This window comes from Mobula hypostoma, chromosome 6, assembly GCF_963921235.1.
Source record: "Mobula hypostoma chromosome 6, sMobHyp1.1, whole genome shotgun sequence".
In the NCBI taxonomy this organism is placed as follows: domain Eukaryota; kingdom Metazoa; phylum Chordata; class Chondrichthyes; order Myliobatiformes; family Myliobatidae; genus Mobula; species Mobula hypostoma.
This window is the reverse complement of record NC_086102.1, coordinates 137,843,571-137,868,965: the sequence shown is the minus strand read 5'-3', so window position 1 is coordinate 137,868,965 and position 25,395 is coordinate 137,843,571. Positions and strand designations below refer to the sequence as shown.

Sequence of the window (25,395 nt, the reverse complement as noted above, 5' to 3'; positions counted from 1 at the left end):
TTGTAACTCGAGCTATGGCCAAAAAAGATTTCTGAGGTGGATGGGTCTGTGCAGGATGTGCCTGCTACCCATGAACGTTCAACTCGGGATTCAAATTTTGAGGATGTGTCAGAAACTTTCTTACCTACATTGTTTAATCAAGATTATTGTAGTAAGTCTGACCATGAAGATTTGTCTCTATTTCAGAAAGAGCTGATACCAGAGCAGGATAGAGATCCTGAGATAGTCAAATTAAAGGAACAAGCTCTTCCAGATCATGAAATTGAAAAGGTGCCAGTAGGATATCATTTTGAGAAGGGAGCATTAATGAGGAAGTGGAGATCACCTACAATTCCTGCCAGTGAAGAATGGGAAGTTAACCACCAGGTAGACGTTCCTAAAGTTTATAGGAATGAAATTTTAACTTTGGCTCGTAGTGTGCCTTTGGGTGGCCATCAAGCTGTAAAGAAAACTATGAACAAGGTTTTTAAACATTTTTACTGGCCTAGTTTAAGAAAAGGTGTGGTGACATTTGGCAGAACATGTCATACTTGTCAAATTGTGGGTAAACCTAATCAAGTTACTCCAGTGGCCCCACTGCAACCTATTCCAGCATTTGGTGAGTCGTTTTCAAAAATTATTGTAGATTGTGTAGGCTCATTGCCAAAAACTAAAACTGGACATCAATATTTGTTGACCATCATGTGCACAGCATCAAGATTTCCAGAGGCAATACCTCTTAGGAATATAAGAGCCAAAATTGTGACAAAGGCTCTCATAAAATTCTTTACTTATTTTGGATTGCCTAAGGAAATACAATCTTATCAAGGTAGTAATTTTATGTTTGGATTATTCTAACAGATAGTTTATAATCTGGTAGCAAAGCAGATTACCTCATCTGCATACCATCCAGAACCACAAGGAGCCTTAGAGAGGTTCCATTCTACCCTCAAAACCATGATTAGGATGTATTGTGTGGAAAATGAAAAGGATTGGGATGAGGGAGTTCACTTACTTTTATTTGCAGTACGGGAGTCAGTGCAGGAATCTCTAGGATTTAGTCCTTTTGAACTTATGTTTGGGCATAGAGTTAGAAGACCTTTGATCTTGTTAAAAGAACAATGGATTAATAAAGAGGTACATACTAATTTGATGGATTATGGTTTGAAATTTAAGGAAAGATTGTATAAAGCTTGTAGCTTAGCCAAGGAAAATTTAAAATCGGTTCAGGAGAAAATGAAAACTTGATATGATAGGGACGTTAGAATGAGGTCATTTAAGCCTGGAGATAAGGTGTTGGTTCTTTTCCCAGTGCAAACGAACCCATTACAAGCTAAATTTCATGGTCCTTATGTAATTAAATCTAAAGTTAATGATGTGGATTATGTGATAAAAACACCAGATTGAAGAAAGCCAACGCAGCTTTGTCATATAAATATGATAAAAATAATAATGAGTTTGATCCCACTAGGAACTTAATGGATGATTCATCTGAAACTCATTTTAAACCCAACATTATTTCTGCCACGTTACCAAACTCAACAATTCTGGAAAATATTGATGAGAAATTAGCTCATTTACAGCCAGAGCAGAGAGAGCAGATGAAGCAGTTGATTTTTAAATATAGGGATTTATTTCCAGATGTTCCAAAAAGAACCACAGCAGCTTCACATGATGTAGATGTTCGAGATGCAAAACCCATAAAGCAACATCCATATGGGATGAACATGGAAAAATGTGAACTTGCTGAACAAAAAATTAAGTATATGTTAGAGAATAATATTATTAGACCTAATTCGAATTGGAGTTCACCGTGTGTTATGGTGCCTAAGCCAGACCATAGTATTAGGTTTTGGACGGGTTACAGAAAGGTGAATACTGTGACAAAAACTGATGCGTATCCAATCCCTAGACTGGATGATTGTGTGGATAAAGTTGGAAAAGCAAAGTTCCTTACAAAGATTGATTTGTTAAAAGGTTATTGGTGTGCTCCATTGACTGATAGAGGTAGAGAAATTTCTGCACTTGTAATCCCATCTGGGTTATATGAATATAACGTTCTTCCATTTGGGATGAAGAATGCACCACGTACTTTCCAGTGGATAATTAATTCTGTAATTCAGGGGTTAAAAGACACGGATGCCTATATTGATGATTTAGCTACAAGAAATGATACTCGGAAAGAATACATTACTGCGGTGGAGAAACTATTTGAGAGACTTTCAAAAGCCAACTTAACTATTAACTTAGCTAAAAGTGAATTTGGTCATGCCACTGTGACCTACCTTGGTTATGTTGTGGGTCAGGGAAAATTAGCTCCTGTTCAGGCAGAAGTTCAGGCAATTTTAGAGGTACCCATTCCAACTGGTAAAAAGACTCTAAGAAGATTCTTGGGAATGGTGGGATATTATCATAAATTTTGTAAGGATTTTGCTAATGTACCCTTCCATTAACTAATCTCTGGAAGAAAAGTGAAAAGTTTCTTTGGACAGAGCCTTGTCAGGAGGCATTTGATAAATTGAAAACTATGCTAAGTCATCAACCTGTGCTCAAGTCACCTGACTTTGAAAAACCATTTTCATTAGCGGTAGATGCTAGCAATGAGGCTGAAGGAGCAGTGTTACTTCACAGGGATGAGAGTGATGAGCTTGATCGTCTGGTAGCTTACTTTACTAAGAAATTTAATGCCCACCAAAGAAATTATTCAACTATAGAAAAGGAATTATTATCTCTTGTTTTGGCTTCAGAACACTTTAAAGTGTATGTTGATACTACTCAGAAACCACTCATAGTTTATACCGATCATAATCCGTTAGTGTTTTTGAGTAAGATGAAAAACAAAAATAGAAGGTTACTGAATTGTAGTTCGATGTTACAGGAGTATAATATTTTGAATACTTATATTAAAGGTAAAGATAATGTGATCACTGACTGTCTATCTAGATGTTGAATGTACAATGAAATTTTTTTTTGATGGAGTGGTATTTTAACATTTGTAACACTCCTACTGTATGTTAGTTTGCATGGTTCTGTATGATATTACTGTGTATATTGTGTATGTTGTAGATTTTATATATTTGCATTTTTTTTGTAAATAGATAGTTGTTAAAATTTTGCTCATAAAAGACCAAAAATTTTTTTGGAGAGAGGTGCTACATACCTCGGGGGTATTTTGTGACTGTCTTATGACCATGATGTAATTGAGTATCTTGTGAGCATGATATAATGGTCTTGTGATGGTGGGGTGATGTAATTTTCCCGCCAGTGTGAGGTCACGTGATGGCATGTTACAACAGGTATATAAACGGTAACCCTGTTGTGACGCAGTTAGTTTTCAGTTTAGTTCATCAGTTACTCCGTTATGCTGTGTATTCGTCTCATGATGCAGTTTCGTTTTAAAGTGGAGTTCTACTTCCTATTGTAAGGTAAAATCGCTGTGCCGGCAGTTTCGCCAATTGCTGCCAGTTTTGTTGGTGTATCTTTGATTTACCTTTACAGTAGTATTGGAGAGTGAAGACCTTATGGAAGTACGAGAGCCTGAAGGATCAAATAAAGTTGTAGTCGTTCGGCGGTTTAATAAAGGATCGACCTTCTTGAGTATTCATTCAGAAATGGTGACCTGTATCTGAGATAACTCCTGCAAGAGCAGAGAAGTTTGTGCAGTTTTCACTCGCCAGAAAAAGTTCAGTTCCTTTAAGATGTTTTATTTCCTTCGTCGTGAATCCTTTGGAGAATCAGCAGTAACGTCACGTCTTCGAAGAAATCCATTTCCAGCGAATTCTCTCCTTATTGACTGTGTAAATCACTTGGACTTTTGAATTTCCCATTTTAAGAACTGTTTTCAAATTTACCCTTTGAAGAACTGTTCCAGAGTTGGCATACAGCAGTTAACTTCTGGTTAAGTTAGTTGTTGGAATACTTTTCTTTATTGTTCAGCAGAGTTCAATAAATGTTTGTTTGTTTTTATAAAAAACGTGATTCCATTGATAATTCATTGTTGCCAGTCACGTGACAGGATAAAGACTTCTTTCTCGTTCTACTGTTGTATACCTAGACTTTGGTTAAGTTTACCACAAGAGTCTTCGTAGTATGCTGATTGAGAAAACTAAGGCACATTGGCCTCCACAGCTGACCATGGTAATGAATTCCACAGATTTACTACACTCTGGTTAAAGATATTCTTTCCCATCTCTGTTCTAGATGCACATCCCTCTATTCTGAGACTGTGCCCTCTGGTCCTAGACTCACCCAGTGCTGGAAATACTCTCTCCACACCTACTCTATCTAGGCCTTTCAATATTCGATAGGTTTCAATGAGATCCCTTCTCATTCTTCTAAACTTCATCAAGTACAGGCCTAGAGCCATCAAATGCTCCTTGTACTTTAAGCCTTTCATTCCCAGAATAATTCTCATAAACCTTCTCTGGACCCTCTCTAATTCCAACACATCTTTTAAAATGGGCCCCTCAGTAGCATAGCAGTTGGTGTAACACTATTACAGTTCAGGGTGCCAGTGTTCAGAGTTCACTCCTGGCATACACTATAAGGAGTTTGTACATTCTCCATGGAATGTGTGGGTTTTCCCTGGATGCTCCGCTTTTCATCCACAGTCCAAACATGTACTGGTTAGTAGGTTAATTGGTCATTGTAAGTTTCCCTGTGATTAGGTCAGCGTTGAATTGAAGGCCATTTGGGGATGCTGGGCAGTGCAGGCCTATTCCACACTGGACAGTTGGCCCTCCTTATCCATGGGGGATTGGTTCCGGGACCCCTTGCAGATACCAGAAAATTCGGATGCTCAAGTCCCGTATGTAAAAACGGCGTAGTATTTGCATATAACCTAATCACATCCTCCCATATACTTTAAATCATCTCTAGATTATTTATAATACCGAATACAATGTAAACCCTATGTAAATAGTTGTTATAGTGTATTGTTTAGGGAATAATGACAAGAAAAAATGCTCAAAGGCGGAGCAGACTCGATGGGCCGAATGGCCTACTTCTGCTCCTTTGTCTTATGGTCTTAAACAACGAGTGCTGGAGAGAGAACTTCCGGGTTATCCCGTTCTGTGGTTGGTTGAATCCGCACACGTAGAACCCATGGATAAGGAGGGTCGACTGTATCTCTAAATAATTAAACAAGCTGTTCACAATACTCCAAATGTAGTCTGACCAATGCCTTATAAAGCCTCAGCATTATATCCTTGATCTTATACTGCAGACCTCTCAAAACTTATGCTAACGTTGCATTTACCTTCTTTACCACCGACTCAACCTGCAAGTTAACCTGTCAGGAACCCTGCACAAGACTGCCAAATCCCAATGCACCTCTGAGTTTTTAATTTTCTCTCCATTTAGAAAATAGTCTTTATAGCCCCTTGGTATGAACATTGAATTCTCCAACTTCTGGTAGTCCCCTCCCTCTCCCTTCCCCCCATCCCACTTTCACTCTGCCCCCTCCCCCCCAGCTGCCTATCACCTCCCTCATGGTTCCGCCTCCTTTTACTACCCATTGTGCTTTTCCCTATTCCTTCTTCACCTTTCCTGCCTATCCCCTCCCCCACCCCTTTATTTTTCCCCTTACTGGTTTTTCACCTAGCACCTACCAGCCTTCTCCTTCCCACCCTCCCCCCACCTTCTTAAAGGGCCTCTGCCCCCTCCCTCTTCAGTCCTGACGAAGGTTACGGCCCGAAACGTTGACTGATCATTTCCACGGATGCTGCCCGACCTGCTGAGTTCCTCCAGCGTGTTGTGATTATAAGATGTTGAATCCTCATGAAAACAGCAAAGTCTGAGATAATATGTTATTTTATGACAAGCATAATCAGTACAGAACTATCTAACAACAGGATATTAGAGAATTAAGAGGACTATATGAGTGATATGTCAGTTTTGCTAGAATTCAATAAGGAGTATAGAAGGGATTTATATAAAAGGTGGCTCTTCAGAAAATGATAGCTCACTTGCCATCCATGGAAATTTGCATTATTATCTATAAAAAAACTTTTCAAAATTATGAGATATCACAAGCAAAGCCAATTTTGAAAAAAAAACAACCTGATTTATGATTCAAGATCTCTTAATAACCACCCTAAGGCCCAATCTAGATTTTCTACTTGTACATGCATTAAATTTTGTTTTTACATTTTGTTTGAGCATTGAAAACTATACCACTTCGGCCAAGTAGATTTTGGGGTGTTGTTGCTAACTTGTTCCAACATAAAGGCATATCAAGATATAGGAAACATAGTTATTTCAGCTTGATTTTTAACACTGCTAAAATGCCGTAATGGTTCTTGTCTAGAAACAATGAAGTTGACTGTTGGCAGCAGTAACCTACCACTAAACTCTAATCATATTCAAGTGAAATTAATATATTAGCAGAATCAAGGTATTTCAATTGTTGATTTTAACTTAACTGACATATAATTCTTCAGACATTTTAATTTTTAAAACACTGTGAGTCAATTCAAGAGGGGTAAGGCTTGGAGGCAGGGCATGATTAGTCTGCAGCAAACTAAATCAATTTAATTGGTGCAATCTATTTAAACAGATATCAAAGCAATCCACAGAACTTATTTAAAAAGACTGCCTACAAAGTAAAGAACATGAGCAAAGTTACAGTAAATTCTCATTTTAAAAAGAGAATCATATTTCAAACTGCAGTAAAGGGAACTTAACACAAAAACAATGTGTTAAAATCAGTCTCTTATATACAGTACCACACTTTTGGACATGATTGATGAGGTAATAATCCAACTTTCTCCATTTTGCTTGAAAACAGTGGAATAATTATATGTAGCTGTATTTCCATTACCCTCCTAAATTTGAGGTGGCAAGGTTTCAATGCATGATTCGCATTTTACACCAATATCTACCTAATACTGTGTTTTTAATGCAGTGTCTCCAAATCTCAGGAATTCACAATGAGCATTTCTTCCTAAATAAATTATGAAAGATAGTTACCTGTAAACAGATAATTGAGTTAACAGCAAGCAAAAAACACAGATCCATGAACTGTGCATTAAAAATGAAATTATTTTTGCCAGAAGGTGCAGTCTTAAGGCTAACATTTCACCCAAGATTTAAAATGAAGGTTTCATAAAAATTTTTGCTTTCTTCAGAAATCTTTCTTAGGGATTAATTACTGTAGTGAACACGGATGCTATTAGATAACATTAATATCTAATGAAGATAGAGATTCTAGAGAGTGAAAATAGCCTCACTAGTATAGTAGCTCTATGTCAACTAAAAACACCATGAACTGTTCTATAGATTCAAATAATTCCTTCAACTTAATTCGCTTTAAAAAAATACATGAAGCCTCTCCAACTAGCAACAATTATCATTTTTATTAGAGAGCTGGACAGATTGTAGTAGCTGTACTTACCAGCTCATAATTGAATGTGTCTATCATTCCCAATATAAGAGTTTGAATCTCTCCAAGTTTTCCTTTCCCATACATAGGATCCTGCAAGTAACCAGATATGCAGCAAGTTAGTAAACAAGTCCACTGCTCGTATATCCAGCAGAACAATTAGGTCACTTTAGTTAAAAAAAAATTACAATTAATTTTCATTTGTGTCTCAGCCACATGACTAAGATTAATTTGTATTTTTATAGAGTCCAATGAATTAACCTATCAAAGGTGTTGGGAGTGCGGAATAGAAATGGGAGAAGGTTGGGGAGATAGCTTTCAGGAATGCTACTCAAGATTACACAGAAAGGAAAGGTGAAGGGCATAAGGAAGGTGAGAGCAGGCAAATAGTTGAAGTATACTGTCTGAAGGCAGAGTGGAAAAACGGAGAAAATATACAGGACTGAAGTCTGACTACAGTGGCACAAAGCTAGAAATGATTGCAGCAACTGCGAATGTCTGAACATGAAGATAGAGTCTATGAGGACATGGTTAACAGCAAAGCCAGATTCCATAAGAGATTGGTGCAAAGTATGAGGTAAGATATTCAGGAAGTAGGTGAAAAAGCATTTTAGAAATTTAGCTTTGCTTTGATGAACACACGTTAGAGGTTCTGTAGCAAAGGCACTAAAATGGCATTGATTCTACAAAAGCAGAAATAAACAAATCTGGGAATGGATGAGATTTTGAATTTTTAGCTGAGTTAGGTGCAAAGGCCGTGCACAATAGGGTTCAAGTTAAACGGGATACAAACTAAATAAATTGCCATGCAGGCAAAATGATCGAAGGATTTAGGTGCAGATATTGCAGCATGTCAATATTCTATATCCTGGAATTGATGCCAGGCAATTACAATTCCAAAGGTAGTGAGAGAGAATCTCAATTAATCTTCTCAGAGACCTGTGCATATAATTTCTCAAACTCACTGAAGGGGAATGGACGATGATTTGGAATTAGAATTTCTATTTATCTCAATGCTATAGCTGAAATCTGGAAATTATATCATACTGTGTGAAAAAATTGGTGCACTAACATGCTGCAACATTGGTCACCACTGTCTTCACTTCTGATAGAATCAATGTTATATTTTCTGCAAGCACAGAGCCAATAAGAAATGAAATCTGATAATTCAGGCTCAGTGTATTTATTTTCTGCTTCGTTTTCATTTAGATCACCTTAACCAGAGGAAATAAAAATAAAGCTTTAATCACAGTAACTTTTATTTGTACAGCACAGTAAAACATCTCAAAATACCTCATGGTAGCATCATAAATAAAATGGATCACCAGGCAACACAAGATGATATTAAGATGTGACCAAACCCTCACAGGTCGATTTAAACACAGTCCTGAAGAAGAAACAATTCATGGAAAATGTCTTCACATTTGAAGGTCTAATAGATTCTGAAATGCTGTTGACACTAAGAATTGATAATGTTTTATGGAACAATAAGTATGATAAGATTATTTTCCATGAGTACTGTGTCCAGTTCTGGTCACCTCACTATAGGAAGGATGTGGAAGCATTGGAAAGGGTACAGAGGAGATTTACCAAGATGCTGCCTGGTTTAGAGAGTATGCATTATGATCAGAGATTAAGGGAGCTAGGGCTTTACTCTTTGGAGAGAAGGAGGATGAGAGGAGACATGATAGAGGTGTACAAGATAATAAGAGGAATAGATAGAGTGGATAACCAGCATCTCTTCCCTAGGGCAACACTGCTCAATACAAGAGGACATGGCTTTAAGGTAAGAGATGGGAAGTTCAAGGGGGATATTAGAGGAAGGTTTTTTACTCAGAGAGTGGTTGGTGTGTGGAATGCACTGCCTGAGTCAGTGGTGGAGGCAGATACACTCGTGAAGTTTAAGAGACTACCAGACAGGTATATGGAGGAATTTAAGGTGGGGGGTTATATGGGAGGCAGGGTTTGAGGGTCGGCACAACATTGTGGGCCGAAGGGCCTGTACTGTGCTGTACTATTCTATGTTCTATGTTCTATATTAACAATCATGCTAAAGAAGATTAATAACTTTTGTTTAGTCTCAGCAACTTTCAAGACAAAGATTTACTGACTTTAATTTTTCAGCAAAATGACAACAAAAGATCTGGAGGTGATCCACTGGTACATGATAAGGCATAATTATATTATTGCTTTGCTTTAATATAGAATATGTGTCAAATTTTACTTTTCAGCATTGAACAGAGTTGATGTTACATCGCTTCTACATTTAGAAAGCACAAACATTAACTCGGAAGATATCAAGAAACTAGAAAATTCAATATTTCAAGGCTGTTTTTTTCTTGGGGACTTGGCCCTAACTAGCAAGGCTGGCATTTAGGTTTTAACTATAACTACTGCTGAGCTGCTGGTTATGTGCCTCTATGGATCACTAAAGCTCATATAGTGACAATATCCCATGGTGATATTATGTGAGTTCAGATTATAAATCAAGGATAACAGAAAGCAGTAACAAAATATTTCCATGTCAAAATAGTGCTGGAGGTAAAGACATCTTCATACCTGTCTTCCTTGATTTGAGGTTTAGTGGTTATTTGTGAAGAATCATAAAATGTTGCTGCAGTGCCTTTTGGAAATGGGATAAACTCCTACCATGGTGTGTCAGCAAAAAATGTTATAAATGCTCAAGGTAGTGAACACAAGAGATTCTGCATTTGTTGGAAACCTTGAGCAACACAGAAAATGCTGGAGGAATTCAGCAAGTCAAGGAAGGGGGCAGAAACCAGAATAAAATGGTAAGGGGAGGGGCCGAGTACAAGTAGGCAGTGATAGGTGAGACTAGTAGATTTCTACTTCTTCAGCCTTTTATCTCTTCCACATACGCCTCCCAACTTCTTACTTCATCCCCCCTCCCCCAACCACCCCACCTGGTTTCAGCTATCACCTGTCAGCTTATACTCATTCCAACACTAAATACATGCTCCCCCCGCCCCCCACCGGCAATTTCTTATTCTGGCTTTTGCCCCCCCTTCTCTTCCAGTACTGATGAGCAGTCCCAGCCCAAAATGGCAAGTAATTTATTCCCTGCCATTGATGCTCTCTGACTGCTGAGTTCCTCTAGCATTTTGTGTGTGTTGCATAATATGGTGAGTTGAGTGCCAAATAAATAAGTGCTTTGTTCTGAACATTGATAAGATTCTTGGAGCTGCAGCTATCCAAGCAATTTTATTTGATTGTCTCATTCTAATAAGCTCTGTTCATAGTAGAGGCTTTGACCAATTAAGAGATGTTCCATTAATCAGAGATGCGTGGCTTATGAACTTGTAACTATGGTATCTATGGTATCTATGACCTCTCTAATTGATGAACTGGTGCCAGGATTTGATTATTCTGAATTCATGGATGGTATTACAAATCTGTGATTGGGTTTCTGTTTCCACGTAAATATTAGCCCATGCCATGTGACATTCCACGCATAAATAAACTAGTAGGGTGTGGGAGGGAGGGAGATGTCAGGCAGCATCAGTGGAAAGAGAAAGAGTTCACCTTTCAGGTCGAAGATTCTTATCATAAATGAAAAAGAGAAAAAAAGCTAGAATTAAGTTGCAGAGAGGATGGTAGGTAACTTAACATGAAACTTTATTCTCCTTTTCCCAGTACTGATGAAGGGTCTTTGATTTCAAATTTTTGCGGATTTCTCTGTCCACAGATGCTGCCTGACATACTGAATGTTCCAGTGTTTTCTGTTTTCATTTTGGATTTCCAACTTCTGCAGATTTTTTTTTACGTTTCAGCTGAGCCGCTAAACATTAATGCTCAACAGAGTATCTTTCCTGGATTCTTTTCCAAGCTCCAAACTCCCTGAAATAAGATTAGCAATATAACACCTTTCTTATTCACAAGCTTCATACACCTAGGGCACTTTCATTATAAGGTTTCTACTATTCCATTGGTACATCCAATATAATGACACAAATTTAAATGAAAAATAGTTAACATATAAATAACCTCATAGCTTCTTGTGTCAAGCTAATTTTATTCACTTCCACTGCTATTAATTTACATTCTTATCTGCACCACTTTCATTTTAAATATATTGCTCCATGCTAACGGCTAGTCCAACAATTATCAGGTCTAATAGTTTACCAAGTGACTATTTTTCAGTTATGACTCTGAACAATTTTGCTCAGTTCGTTTATATAACTGCAGAAACACCACAAACACTGTTTTGTGCACATTTCGCACACATTTTTGCATTGTTTTTATTGTTCTGCACATCACCGTCTTTCTTGGGGACTTTGCTATTGCTTGCTTGGTGGCTGGAGGATTCTGATGCTATTTGCTGAAGAAAGCGGGGAAGGGAAGGGTCGATGCTTTGCTGCTGCTTTCAGAGTTCTAACATTTTTATTGTCACTCATTCATTGGGGCACTTCTGTTTTCAGGATATATGTGAAAACCAAGAATTTCAGGTTGTATATTGTATACATTCTCTGATAATTAATGGAACTATTGGATATTTATCTGGATGCTAAGCGTCGGAGATAAACCTGACTCACATCTTACATTCATCTAGCCACACAAGGAAAAGGAATTTTCTGTTAGAGAAAGAATGCAATATTTCCATTTTAGCACTTGTCAAAGACATTTTCCCCAAAAAAGAGTTTATAATAGATAACCACAATAAATGCTGATTGCTTGACAGAGATCTTTGCATTCTCTTTGCAACATTTGAAATCACAGAGAACTGGAGAATAGCCAAAGTTATTCCTCTGTTTAAGAAAGATACTAGAGACAAACTAGGAAATTATGGGCTGGTGAGACATAGATCAGTGGTAGGGAAATTACTGGAAAAGATTGTTGGGGATAGGATCTACTCACATGTGGAAAAGCACAGATTTATCAAGGAGAGGTCAGCATGGCTTTCTACAGAGTTAGTCATGACATACAAACTTGATTGATTTTTTTGAGGAGGTGATGAAGATGACTGATGAGGGCAGGGCTGTCGATGTTGTCTCATTGAATTTCAGTAAAACTCTCAACAAGATCTCTTATGGTAGGTAGGTGCAGAAGATTAAAGCATATTGGAATATGCAGACTTGGTAAATAGAATACAGAACAGTATAGTGCAGGACCAGATACTTCAGCCCATAATGTTGTACTGAACTAGTAATTCAACACAGAACTAATTTCTTCTGCCTTGTTGCAGTAAATGTCCATCTTACCTGCTCACTGAAAGCCACTCCCCTGTGCTAGTTAGGGACTGGCTCATTTACGGAGCATTGCAACACCTCCCACTAGCTGCTGTTTAGCTGATGATGTCATGGTGCTACAGGAGATTAAATCTAACGCGCTGAAAGCACATGCTCTCTTGGTGACCATGGACAGTCCTTGGAAACAGTGGAAGTGTGCTGCAGTAACACATGGCCCGGACACACACACTTAGATAAGTACTTGTAACTGAGTGAAACTTGAATGGCTTACTGAATGTTTAGTGTCTGTGTTGTCCTGTAAATAATGGGTAACTTACTTCCCGCTAATGAGTGTCTTCGTTACCCTCTCAACGAATCTGCAAACCTGACCTCACTCAACAGTTGGTGCTGCGAGCAGGTGATTAAACAGAAGATTAATATGTGTAAAGACAAAAATAAGAGAGAGAACCCCCTCTGTGAAGGGTGCTGAGTCCTGGGGTGCACCGACAGTGTGAGATTTAGGAGTCTTGCCAACCTACTGGCAGGCCATGAGACACCAGTAGACTGGTCCAACAAGCTGGACTCCCACAGAATGAAAATGGGTCACCACATCGTGTCTATACTTAATGAGGTAGGGTTCCCCAAGAGGAAGAGGAGCCAGATGGGTGCTTTCTAGCAGCTGGCTGCCATAATAAAGCAGCAGTATGGACACTCTCACAGCAGGAGTAAGAGATAGATAGCTTAAGAAACAATCAGATCAGAAGATTAGATCAGAATCAGAATCAGGTTTATTATCACCAGCATGTGACGTGAAATTTGTTAACTTAGCAGCAGCAGTTCAATACAATAACTGACATAGAAGAGGGAAAAAAAATAAAAATAAAATAATAATAGTAAGTAAATCAGTTACAGTATATGTACTTTGAATAGATTGAAAAACGTAAATACTGTATATTTTAAAAAGTGAGGTAGTGTCCAAGGGTTCAATGTCCATTTAGAAATTGGATGGCAGAGGGGAAGAAGCTGTTCCTGAATTGCTGAGTACATGCCTTCAGGCTTCTGTACCTCCTACCTGATGGTAACAGTGAGAAAAGGGCATGCCCTTGGTGCTGGAGGTCCTTAATAATGGACGCTGCCTCTCTGAAAATGTCCTAGGTACTTTGTAGGCTAGTACCTGAGATGGAGGTGACTAGATTTACAACTATCTGCAGCTTTTTTCAGTCCTGTGCAGTAGCCCCTCCATACCAGACAATGATGCAGCCTGTCAGAATGCTCTCTACGGTACAACTATAGAAATTTTTGAATGAATTTGTTGACATGCCAAATTGTTTCAAACTCCTAATAAAGCATAGCCGCTGTCTTGCCTTCTTTATAACTACATCAATATGTTGGGACCAGGTTAGATCCTCAGAGATCTTGACACCCAGGAACTTGAAGCTGCTCACTCTCTCCACTTCTGATCCCTCTACAAGGATTGGTATGTGCTCCTTCGTCTTACCCTTCCTGAAGTCCACAATCAGCTCTTGCGTCTTACTGATGTTGACTGCCAGGTTGTTGCTGTGTCCCCACTCCACTATTTGGCATATCTCACTCCTCTCCTCACCACCTGAGATTCTACCAACAATAGTTGTATTGTCAGCAGATTTACCGATGGTGCCACAGGGGAGGTTGCCCAGTCAGCACAGACTCGGGCTAAAGAGTTGGAGAATAGGGGTACAGAGATGGCCCATTGTCTAGTAAGGGTGCAGTAGTTAGTCTGCCCACAAGACTATATGGCGACCAGACCTCATTAAGTTTCAAACCCAGAACCTGCAGGGTGGCAAACCCAACATGAGAATGGGGGATGGGGATACTTAGTTCAATAGTCAGGATGGGAAAGAGACTTTAGCAGAGAGCCTCGGGGCCCTCCCTCAAAGTAAGCACCTATGCAGTTGCGCCAGTACAGGCCAGACTGGTGGCCACACAGTCTCAGACCTAACAAGGGGGCTGCTGGTCCACAGCCTCTCTCGCCAATATGGAACAGAGGGAAAAGAACAGTATGAGGGAGAGGGATCTGGGGAGGATAATACTGTGTCTCACTGGGATGACTATCATCAGAGAGTTCACCACTAAGGAACTGACAGACTTGGGGGCAGAAGCCCACCTGGTTGCTGAGATCCAGGAATCAGGGAGTGCTGGAGTGAGATTATCCAATAGAGAGATGCACATCCTGGGGGGGGGGGGGAGGAGGCAGGGCTGTTTACCCACCATCTGCTTAACGACATTCTGAGAATGGCAACTGCTTGTACGGAGGTGATGAATCGCTATGGGGCAGAGTGATAGTGCTGGTTAAAGTCAAGTATCCTGTACTCTTCAAGTGGGATTTATAGCCCTGGGAAGAGTGGAGCACAGTTGAGGAAGGGAGCAGAGCCCTTCGCCAGTGGTCTCTGTTCACATGGATCTATCACGACAGTGACAACCTACCAGAGGGGCATGGGTTAATCTCAGCCATGCTGGGGTATTTAGGTAAAGTAACAGCTAAAGGCAATGTTGCTGCCCTTATTGGGACCAGCGATAGTGGGTATAGTAAATGCCACCATCAGATTATTCATGGGAATAATGTACATGGGGGAAGGTTCCATAGTCGATCATATATGTTGGACAAGCTGCCTGGGGGTTGAGGGAACCGCATGACCCCATAAGGACATGTTGCTCAGAGTCGAGATCCCGTGGGAACAGGTAGAGGGGGTTCCACTCCCACTCTCCGTGCCATGTATCGGGAGCACTGCCTGGGCCAGAGAGGCAAGGTGGCCGTTATGGAGAAGAGTCATTCTCCAAGCTTTCACATGACAAGGGCGGCTTTGTCCTCCACAAGATTGCACATGCTCAGGATTCCCTCTGACCCTTGTAGCAGGCACTATAAAAGTCACTGGTGGAACTTCAGTGGTACCACAGTGGGTGGAACCTTCCCACCCACACCCCACCTTAGGAGAGACATTCACCCTACACCCCCACCCCACTATGAAGTGTGAATGGTCTGAGTTTGAAAAATGTTGTGTGAGGTGTGGTCACATCTGAGTTTCTTTAGCGAGCAAGAGGGAAGGTACGCATAAGTGAGTGATTGCAAAGTCTGTCATTTGTTTGCTAAATCTGTGTAGGAAGGGTGTTTGAATTAATCCATAGGAAGATTGTGTCACATGGTGTGAAATGAATTTGCAGTATGTCTCATTTTAAGAGGTAGTCTCTTTAAGAAGCTGTGTGAATGTACACAAGTGGGAGACCCATCCATTCATCTTTTCTTTTCCTCTGATCTTTGGTATGTGTTTTTTGTTTAATGTTTGTTCCAAGTATTTTTCAGTATATTTGGGAAAAAAGTACAAGCATCAATTTTTGCTTTGTTTTATCTGTGTTTGAAGTTTGTGTATATTTATTTCAGTTTGGAATGGGGGGGTAAGAGGCAGGGGGAAGAGGAAGGAGGGAGGGAGAGAGGGGGAAGGGAGAGAGGGGAAGGGAGAGAGGGAAGGGAGAGAGGGAAGGGAGAGAGGGGAAGGGAGAGAGGGGAGGGAGAGAGGGGAGGGGGAGAGGGGAGGGGGAGAGGGGAGGGGGAGAGGGGAGGGGGAGAGGGGAGGGGGAGAGGAGAGGGGGAAGGGGGATGGGAAGGGGAAGGGGGATGGGAAGGGGGAGGGGAAGGGGAGAGGAAGGGGAGGGGGAAGAGAGTGGGGGAGGGAGGGGAAGGGAGGGGGAGAAGAGGGGAGAGGAGAAGGGAGAGGAGGGGGGGGAGAGGGACTCAGATTCTACACTGGCTATGTGGAATCCAGGTTTAGGTGATGGAAATGTGAGTGCCTCTATTCCAGACATGAGATTCCCAGATTCTAGAAGGAATTGGCATTTTAGAAGATTACTGATTGTGTATACTCAAATTGGGAATTTGAAATTTGTTTTTAGAGGGAGATCGGAAAGTTGTGAAAGTAGTGAACTGAGACATTGCTTTTCATAACAAGGAAGTTCCACAAGGTTAATATATTGTATATAAATTGGGTATTGTCAATGCACTGTTTGAGTTTCAGATCTTTTGGAAATAACTTCGCAAAGTTGAGATTTAGTCATAGTGGGTGTCTCATAAAATGCAAATGTGTAGCCAGGATTCAGATCATTCCTACCTCCTAGAATAGCAATGTAGAACATGCTTGAAGTCCAGCAAGTGTCTTGTAAAATACAAATGAAATTCAGCAGTGCTGACCACAGAGAACCGGGGAGAGAAGGCAGACCAAATGAGTCAGCCCACTAACAATCTCATTGTAGAAAATTAAGTAATCACCGTCAACTTCCTAACTGAAGCAGACCTGCAAATGAAAAGTAACTGGAACACGAATGTAGAAGACACAGAGAACGTGACAGCAAGCCGTGAATAACACATTAAAATATAACAGTAACAGTACTTTGTAATGAAGGCTGGTTCTGGAAGGTAGAAGTTTAGTTAATAGAGCGGAATAAAAAGACATTTGGAAAATAGATGGAAGGGATCACAAAATACTGGTGGAACACAGGAGGCCAGGCAGCATCTATAGGAAGAGGTATAGTCAACATTTTGGGCCGAGACCCAAAAAGTCGACTGTACCTCTTCCTATAGATGCTGCCTGGCCTGCTGTGTTCACCAGCATTTTGTGTGTGTTGCCTGAATTTCCAGCATCTGCAAATTTCCTCATAGGAGGGATCATCTGAGTTATGACACAAACATGAAGTTCCTCAACTTCACAAGGTAGACTGAGAACGAGAGAAGACAATGCACAGAGTATCTAAAGGTAGCCATCCCAGCTTGAATGGGAAGAGAACACAAATTAGCTGGGCCCTTTCAGTGGTTGGGCCACCGAAGGACAGTTCGGAAAGGGGTGCCGCCGGGGTGAAGTCCTGGCAGCTATTCAAATAGAAACCACCCCAAACCCTCCTGTACATAGAGCGAAGAGACTAATTGTCAGATTCTTCTGATAATCTTCTGTCATCGCATGAAATGTGTGAATTGTTGTCTGTGAACCTGAAACAAAGTTACCTTGGTAAGACCCTGCCCACAGAGTAACTAATTACTGATAGTTTTAGCTATCGGAGACTGAAGGGGTTAAGAGAAGGATGTGATCAGTGTGTAATGATCCAGTAGGGAAGGAGGAAACAATCACACAAATGACACAGATACAGTTTAAAGACTGGCTGAAATTGAGAAGACAAATGTATCCAAGAAGAGGATGTGATCAAATTTCTGGTACATTTTATTGCCATCTCTGCTTAGTCTGAAAGATAGCCAATTAGAAATGCTGGCAAGTGTAGATGCAGGTACACTTAGGGACATGATAGGTTAGTAATTGGGGAAGAGATCTGAAGTGAAGGACATTTTGCTGCCTTATTTAATTAGATCCTCCTTAAAATTTGATCTTCATGGGATAGGTTTCTGCCCGGGGCCAAGACAAGGGTATGCTAGTGAGTATTCTGGAGTTGTGTGAATATCACAAATATTAATTCAAGCAAGAACTGGTCTTCTGTTCTTGATGTAGATTGCAAATTGCAAGCAGTAAATTGAAGTTAAAAGCACAGCTTTATACGATGGTGGCCATGAGACATACATATATACATCAGACAAACACTAAGATAATGGGACACTGCAAGGTTGGTGGACCATGTAGTACATTGGTGGGCTGATAATTCTGGGAATCATGGTGTTATGTTTTACATGTAGTATACAGGCAGCTACAGGGATTGTACTAGCCTGCAGACTGGATGTCATGTGCTGCATCTTTCAAGGGGTGGGATGTTGCAGTAAACGTCTACCTTACCAGTTCATCAAAAGCAGTTTCTCCCCATGCCCGTTTCAGGAGCATTGCAGCCCCTCCCACTAGCTGCCATTTAGCTGATGATGTAACGGGGCCACTATAGTTTAAATCTAGCATGTTGAAAGCAGGCACTCTCCTTTGCTCTCTGGGTCACTGTGTATCACGCTGCAGATGGCTCCACGTAAATAGTGGACATCTACTGCCGTAAAGGAGGGTACAGGCACACACTTTAGGTAAGTACTTGTAACTGACTGCAATTAGAATGGTTTACTGAATGTTTAGTGTTTATTTTGTCATGTAAATAAATGGGTAACTTACTTCCAAGTAGGGAATGTCTTCTATTCCCACTCACCAAACCCACAAACCTGATTATACATAACATGCCTACATCAGCTCCATATCTCAGCGTTCTCTGAATATTCACGTACCTATCTAATAGTCTGATAAACACTTTTATCTTATTTGGCTCCACTACCAGGAATTCCACTGGGAGAGCATTCTGAGAATCCACTAGTCTCTGTGTGAAACAACTTGCTCTGCATGTCTCCTCTGAACTTGCCCTTCAAAGGTTCATTTATTATCAAACTATGCAACTCTGAAATTCTTCTTCTCCAGATAGCCATGAAACCCAGAAAGAAAATAATTACAGCACGATCATCAACCCCTAAATCCCTCCTCCCCGCTCAAAAAAATGAACAAAAATGGAATGGGCACATGGACCTCCAAATCCCCCTCCCCACACACAAAAAAAATGAGAAACATCAGGCAAAAAATACAGAACATAAAAAACTATAAGACTGAAAAATGGCTAAGTCCTAGCCCATATCCAAAACATGGGAAACCTGGGTAACATTCTACAGGCACAGCAGCTGGCCTTTCCTTCTCCAGCAGTGGACAATGCACCAGCGGTCAAAAGGCAGTCTTCCCTCTCCTGTAGCAGATCGATCCCCCAGTAAACAGAAGGCAGTCTCCCCTCTCCGGTAACAGATCTCCCAGCGATCAGAAGGCAGTCTCCCCTCTGCGGTAGCTGATTGATCCCCCAGTGATAAAAAGACAGTCTCTCCTCCTGGGCAGCAGAACAATCTCACCAGCGACAGAAAGGTAGTCTCCCTCTCCAGTAGCAGATCAATCCCCTAGTGATAAAAGGCAGTCTCTCCTCTTCGGTAGTAGATCGATCACCCAGCAATAAAAAGCCAGTCTCTCCTCTCCACCAGCAGAACAATCTCACCAGCGACAGAAAGGCAGTCTCCTCTCTCTGTAGCAGAGTGATTCCATAGTGATAAAAAGGCTGGCAGCTGGTGCTCACCTTCTGCATTTGCTTCGATGTTTCAATCTCCCTCATCGCTTTAATCAGCGAACAATGGAAGCGTTAATCAGCTAAATGGAGTCGAACATTGGCTTGCCTCCTGCAACCTTCTCGCCAAGAGGTTCCTGCACGCAGCCCCTGCCTCCTGAAATCATTTCAGAGTGTGCAGAGTGCTGAAACATCCAAACAATTTCCAAACTGCAAATCACAGGCTCCGACAGTTCCAGAATCACATTCAAGATGAAAAACAAATGTAAAAGACATAGAAGAAGAGAAATATATATGGTTTCATGATCCATCCAGAAAATGTCCATCGAAGCAGCGTTGTATGCTGGCGTCATCTTGCCCAGAAGGCCCTTCTCACCTTAAATGCATGTCCTCTAATATGAGACATGTTGACCATGGGATAAAAATAGTGGCTGCCTAATCCATCCTTTTTCTCTCATAATCTCTTAGATTTCTGCCTCAGCTTCTGCCATTTCAGAGAAAACAGCCCTAGTTTGTTCAACCTCTCCTTGCATTTCATTCCAAAACTGGATTCAAAATTGGCATGGCCGAACAAAACAGAGGGTATTGGTGGAGGGGTGTTACTCTGTACTCTGCCTTAAGATCCATGACCAGTGCTGCTCACACAGATCTGTGTGTGGGGAGCTTTGTTGCTTTTGATATATATTTATATTATTTTGTAGATGGGCTGATTCACAGGTCTTCAGGCAACACAAAAATTGGCAGTATTGTGGATAGTGAGCAAGGTTTCAAATGACTCAGCAGGACACAGACCAGTTGTAAAAATAGACAGATTAATGGCAGATGGAATTTAACCTGGATAAATGTGAGACATTGCACTTTGGGAAGTCAAATGTGGTAAAGATGCGCACAGAATACTGGCCTTTATTGGTTAGGGTATTGGCAAGTCATATTTGGTTCGACCATATTTGAAGTATTCTGTGCAGTTCCGTTTACTTATGGAAGGATACGAAGTCTTTATAGATGGTGCAGAAGAGGTTTACCAGGGTGTTGCAAATAAGAAAACATTAGTTATGGGGAGAGGTTGGGAGAAATGGGAATACTTTATCTGGAGCATTGAAGACTGACAAACAACCTGATAGGAGTTTTTAAATTATGAGAGGCATAGATAGGGTAGATTGTGAAAGTCTTGTTCCCAAGGTGGAAATATCAAATAGTAGTTTTAAATTGAGAGGGGAAAAATTAAATTAAAGATTTACAAAGCATGTTTTTTTTCACTTGAGTGAAGAGGGGAAATGGTGTAAGCAGATTGAACAGACAATAATAAAGATCATGTGGAGGCAGATGTGATTAGTATATATTGGCACCATGGCCCATAAGACAGACATGTGGGCGGAAGAGCCTGTTCATGTTATCTACTGTTCTATGCTCTGTTAATTCTTCTACTTACATATACGGACAAACAAATCAACTGCATCATAGTAATGAAGATGAGTTAACAACGGATCTTTTCAATTGCATTACTCTGTAATGATTTACACAGTTAACCCCCAGCTATTGGAGAATATTACATTTTAGGCACATACTTGTTTTGCTTTGTCAATTTTTAAAGGAAGAAACAGGGTACAGTCAAAGTTGATATAAAATATAAAATACATATTAAAATATTTGAAAGTGGAATTAATATCCAATCATCTGATACTGAAAATTTTGCAGGATCTCGAACTTCTAATATAACTCAAGTAAAATTGTCGAAGATTGCAGAGACATTGACAGGATGCAGAAGTGGGCTGAGAAGTGGCAGATGGAGTTCAACCCGGAAAAGTGTGAGGTGGTACATTTTGGAAGGACAAACTCCAAGGCAGAGTACAAAGTAAATGGCAGGATACTTGGTAGCGTGGAGGAGCAGAAGGATCTGGGGGTACATGTCCACAGATCCCTGAAAGTTGCCTCACAGGTAGATAGGGTAGTTAAGAAAGCTTATGGGGGTGTTAGCTTTCATAAGTCGAGGGACAGAGTTTAAGAGTAGTGAGATAATGATGCAGCTCTATAAAACTCTGGTTAGGCCACACTTGGAGTACTGTGTCCAGTTCTGGTCACCTCATTATAGGAAGGATGTGGAAGCATTGGAAAGGGTACAGAGGAGATTTACCAGGATGCTGCCTGGTTTAGAGAGTATGCATTACGATCAAAGATTAAGGGCGCTAGGGTTTACGCTTTGGAGAGAAGGATGAGAGGAGACATGATAGAGGTATACAAGATATTAAGAGGAATAGATAGAGTGAATAGCCAGCGCCTCTTCCCCAGGGCACCACTGCTCAATACAAGAGGACATGGCTTTAAGGTAAGGGGTGGGAACTTCAAGGGGGATATTAGAGGAAGCTTTTTTTTACTCAGAAAGTGGTTGGTGTGTGGAATGCACTGTCAGTGGAGTCAGTGGTGGAGGCAGATACACTAGTGAAATTTGAGAGACTACTAGATAGATATATGGAGGAATTTAAGGTGGGGGCTTATATGGGAAGCAGGGTTTAAGGGTCGGCACAACATTGTGGGCCGAAGGGCCTGTACTGTGCTGTACTATTCTATGTTCTAAAATCTCAAAAGGTAAAGAACTAGTGGCCATTTATGTCATTTCTCTGGGAGTCGCACCTGAAGAGATCAGGAGAAATCCAAAGGAATTAGAGTGCTTTGTCTATAACTGCCTGTTCTTTAGCAACCATAAAATTAGGTGGAAGGAAATTATGACAATATTTTTTCCAAGATTGTAATCACAGAGGATGATCACCAACATAATTAGATTCTATCTACTTATAGTAAACAGTAAATTTGATTGGAGAAGCTGCAGTTATTAACTCAGGTGGTAGTACATTATATCACAGATGTTGGAAAAATGGCACTCAAGCATGAACAGTTTACTATGAAAAGACATCGCTTTCCTAGGTTTCCTTACAAGAATATTGCTGGATCTATTGGGCCTCACAGCAGTCCAGCTATTACTGTTCAGTTTATACCCTTTGAGGTTACAAAGTTTTATATATATATATATATATATATATATATATAAATAAAACAATAAAACAACTATTCAATCAACATAATTACCAAACAACATAATAAGGTGTGTTTAATTAACATTAAAGTACAAAATACCAAGTACAGAATAGTAGACTAAGTAGACTAATTACTGCAGGTTGGTGCTATTTTCTTTATTTGTAGAGAAAATTATCCACCCATGCTAATTTAGATTTGCACCATCTTTTGGAAAAAAAATCAAATTCTGATTCAATTCACAGACTGCAATAATGCTGTGCCTTAGATAGGTGTTCAGTTTTATGGCCATAGACAGAAACAGGTATTAATCTTATTCAAAGTAGACAATGTGTATCAAATAAACATTGAAAAAATTAAACTGTAATAGAGACCATGGTCAAACACCTCTACAAATGTAGCACCCACAGCCTATACATATCTGACAGCATAGTGCTGCTTCTCTACTTCCACTCTCGCACCCTCAGCACAAGCCTGTCACTTTCCCTTCAGGTTCACTGTTTATTCTCTAAATACTATCCTAAACGAAGAGGGTTCAATCTTGATCTCCGGTATTCTCTGCGTGGGGTTTGTTTTCTCCCTTTGTCCACATTGGGTTCCTCCAATGTCCTCTGGTTTCTTCCCACCTCCCAAAAACATGCAGGTTGCATCTGGCCAATGCAAACTTACCTTAGTGTTTAGGTGAATAATAGAAACTAGGGGCAGTTGTGAAAATACAGAGAAAATACTAAATAGGACTAATGTAGGATTAGTGTAAATGGATGATTGATGGTTGGCACAGACTCAGTTGGCGAAGGGCATGTTCTGTGTCTAGTTGCATCCCAACCTGGTACAGAGCCTCCAGTGCACAAGATCGCACGAGACTGCAAAGGACTCAGCCAGCTCCAACATGGGCATAATTCTCCCCATCCTGGGAACAACTTTCCCCATTATCAAGGACATCTTGGAGAGGCACTGCCTCAAGAAGGCAACCCTCACCATCCGGGACATACCCTCTTCTCATTACTACCAGGGAGAAAGAACCCACACTCAGTAACTTAGAAACAGTTTCTTCTCCTCCGGAATCTGATTTTTGATTTTTTTATATTTTGTTTTTTTATATTTTGCACCACCCTATTACACCCATGTGAACTTATTAACCTACTAACCCATACGTCTTAGGAATATGGGAGGAAGCCAGAGCACAAAGAGAAAATCCATGCAGTCATGAGGAGAATGTACAAAGTCATTACATTTAGCAGTGGGAATTGAACACAGATTTCTAGCACAGTAAAGCGTTACATTAATTGCTAAGCTACCATGACATCCCCAATGTTCCACAAACCAATGAACACTAACTTCTTATTCTTTTTTTCTTACCCTACTTTTATGATCCATAGATTTTTATGTCTTTGCCCTGTACTGCTGCTGCAAAATAACAAATTTTGTGTCACATGTCAGTGATAATAAATCTGACTCTGATTCTCTATTTGTGGCTAGTGAGCCTGGTTATTCCCAAACATTTCTGTTGCCACTTTTGATTTGGGTCTGAAATGATGACATGGATGAGACTGTGGCAAGCATAATAGTCATAAATAGCAATGAAGACACTGGTAGTGTAAGCTTCTTTATGGTCTCTGGACAATGTAATAATCTAACAGGTCTTTATGGGTACATTTGGAGCTTTCACATAAGGTCTTGTGTTTGTTATTCAGACAAAGCAGCATATTATTTAAGACGAGTCTACTTCACAACTATTTTATCAAGAGAAGGGCTCTGTTAGAGCTTGCATTTCTTATTCCCTATGTGCCAGTCAAACTCTCCCTGAGGACAGTCTTTTCTGGAACTAAGGTTGTTCAGGGGAATTTGTTGAGATCCCTCTGAAATGTCTGACAAAGTTTTATCAAGAGCAAAATGGAAGCTCCCTCCTTGCTACATCTGTATCTTCCGAGGTTGGGCTACATGCTTGAGTGACTACAGAACACTGTTTCTGGGTTAGATTGAGACAAGTGTCATGAGAAACACTCAAAACACAGGTGGAATTTGCAGAGATCACTGGTTCACTCCTCGATGGACAAGCTCACTTGATGAAGAGTGTGTTCTTCTTTCAATTTACCTCACCACAGGGGAAGATATACCCATCACCTTGCTCTTTACACTGGTCATCTCCTGCCAGCTGTGTCCTGTTCAATAGGCAACATTGATGTCTAAATGGCCAAGTTCCTAGGCCTGAACAGCAGTGACATTCTAATACAAGAATGATAGATCTCTGCAGGAGGGTCCAGTTCTTCATGCCCTGAACTTTATATTAAAAAGTAGAAACTGACCATGATAGTTTCTTTTAACAAAAGACTGCTGTTGCTTGCCAGGTACAACACAGCCTTGAACAAGTGAGTTCTTGGTCCTGCAGCAAGGGGATCCAATGTGACTACATATCAGCTCTGCTGCATGTGCACTAACACACATGCAAAGATGGACACACAGATACCTGTTAGCACATACATCGATGTACTTCATTCCCCTTTTCTTTCCCAATCTAATCTTCTTTATCTCCTCTCATCTTCAAACTTCCCAATCCCTGACTTACTTTTCCTTCCATTTCTATTCATCCTCATCATGTTGCTGCCTCTAATTCTTACAGACATCTCTTTCTCTACTGCACCCTATCATCCACTCTGAGATTTGCTCTTTTCCAACTTCTGTTTCCAGCTTGCAGAGCTGCCTCCCAATCCATGAGCAGGAGATATATCA

The 25,395-nt window shown here is 40.4% G+C and overlaps 1 protein-coding gene across 2 annotated transcripts in view; it reads right to left on the bottom strand.

Annotated features, from left to right (window-relative positions):
• Positions 1 to 25,395, bottom strand: part of vps8 (VPS8 subunit of CORVET complex) — a 682,661-nt gene that overhangs the window by 304,813 nt on the left and 352,453 nt on the right. For both annotated transcript variants that reach the window (XM_063051804.1, XM_063051802.1), the window contains one exon: positions 7,373 to 7,453. In XM_063051804.1, the coding sequence (XP_062907874.1) occupies positions 7,373 to 7,453 (81 nt within the window). The remainder of the gene's footprint in view (positions 1 to 7,372; positions 7,454 to 25,395) is intronic.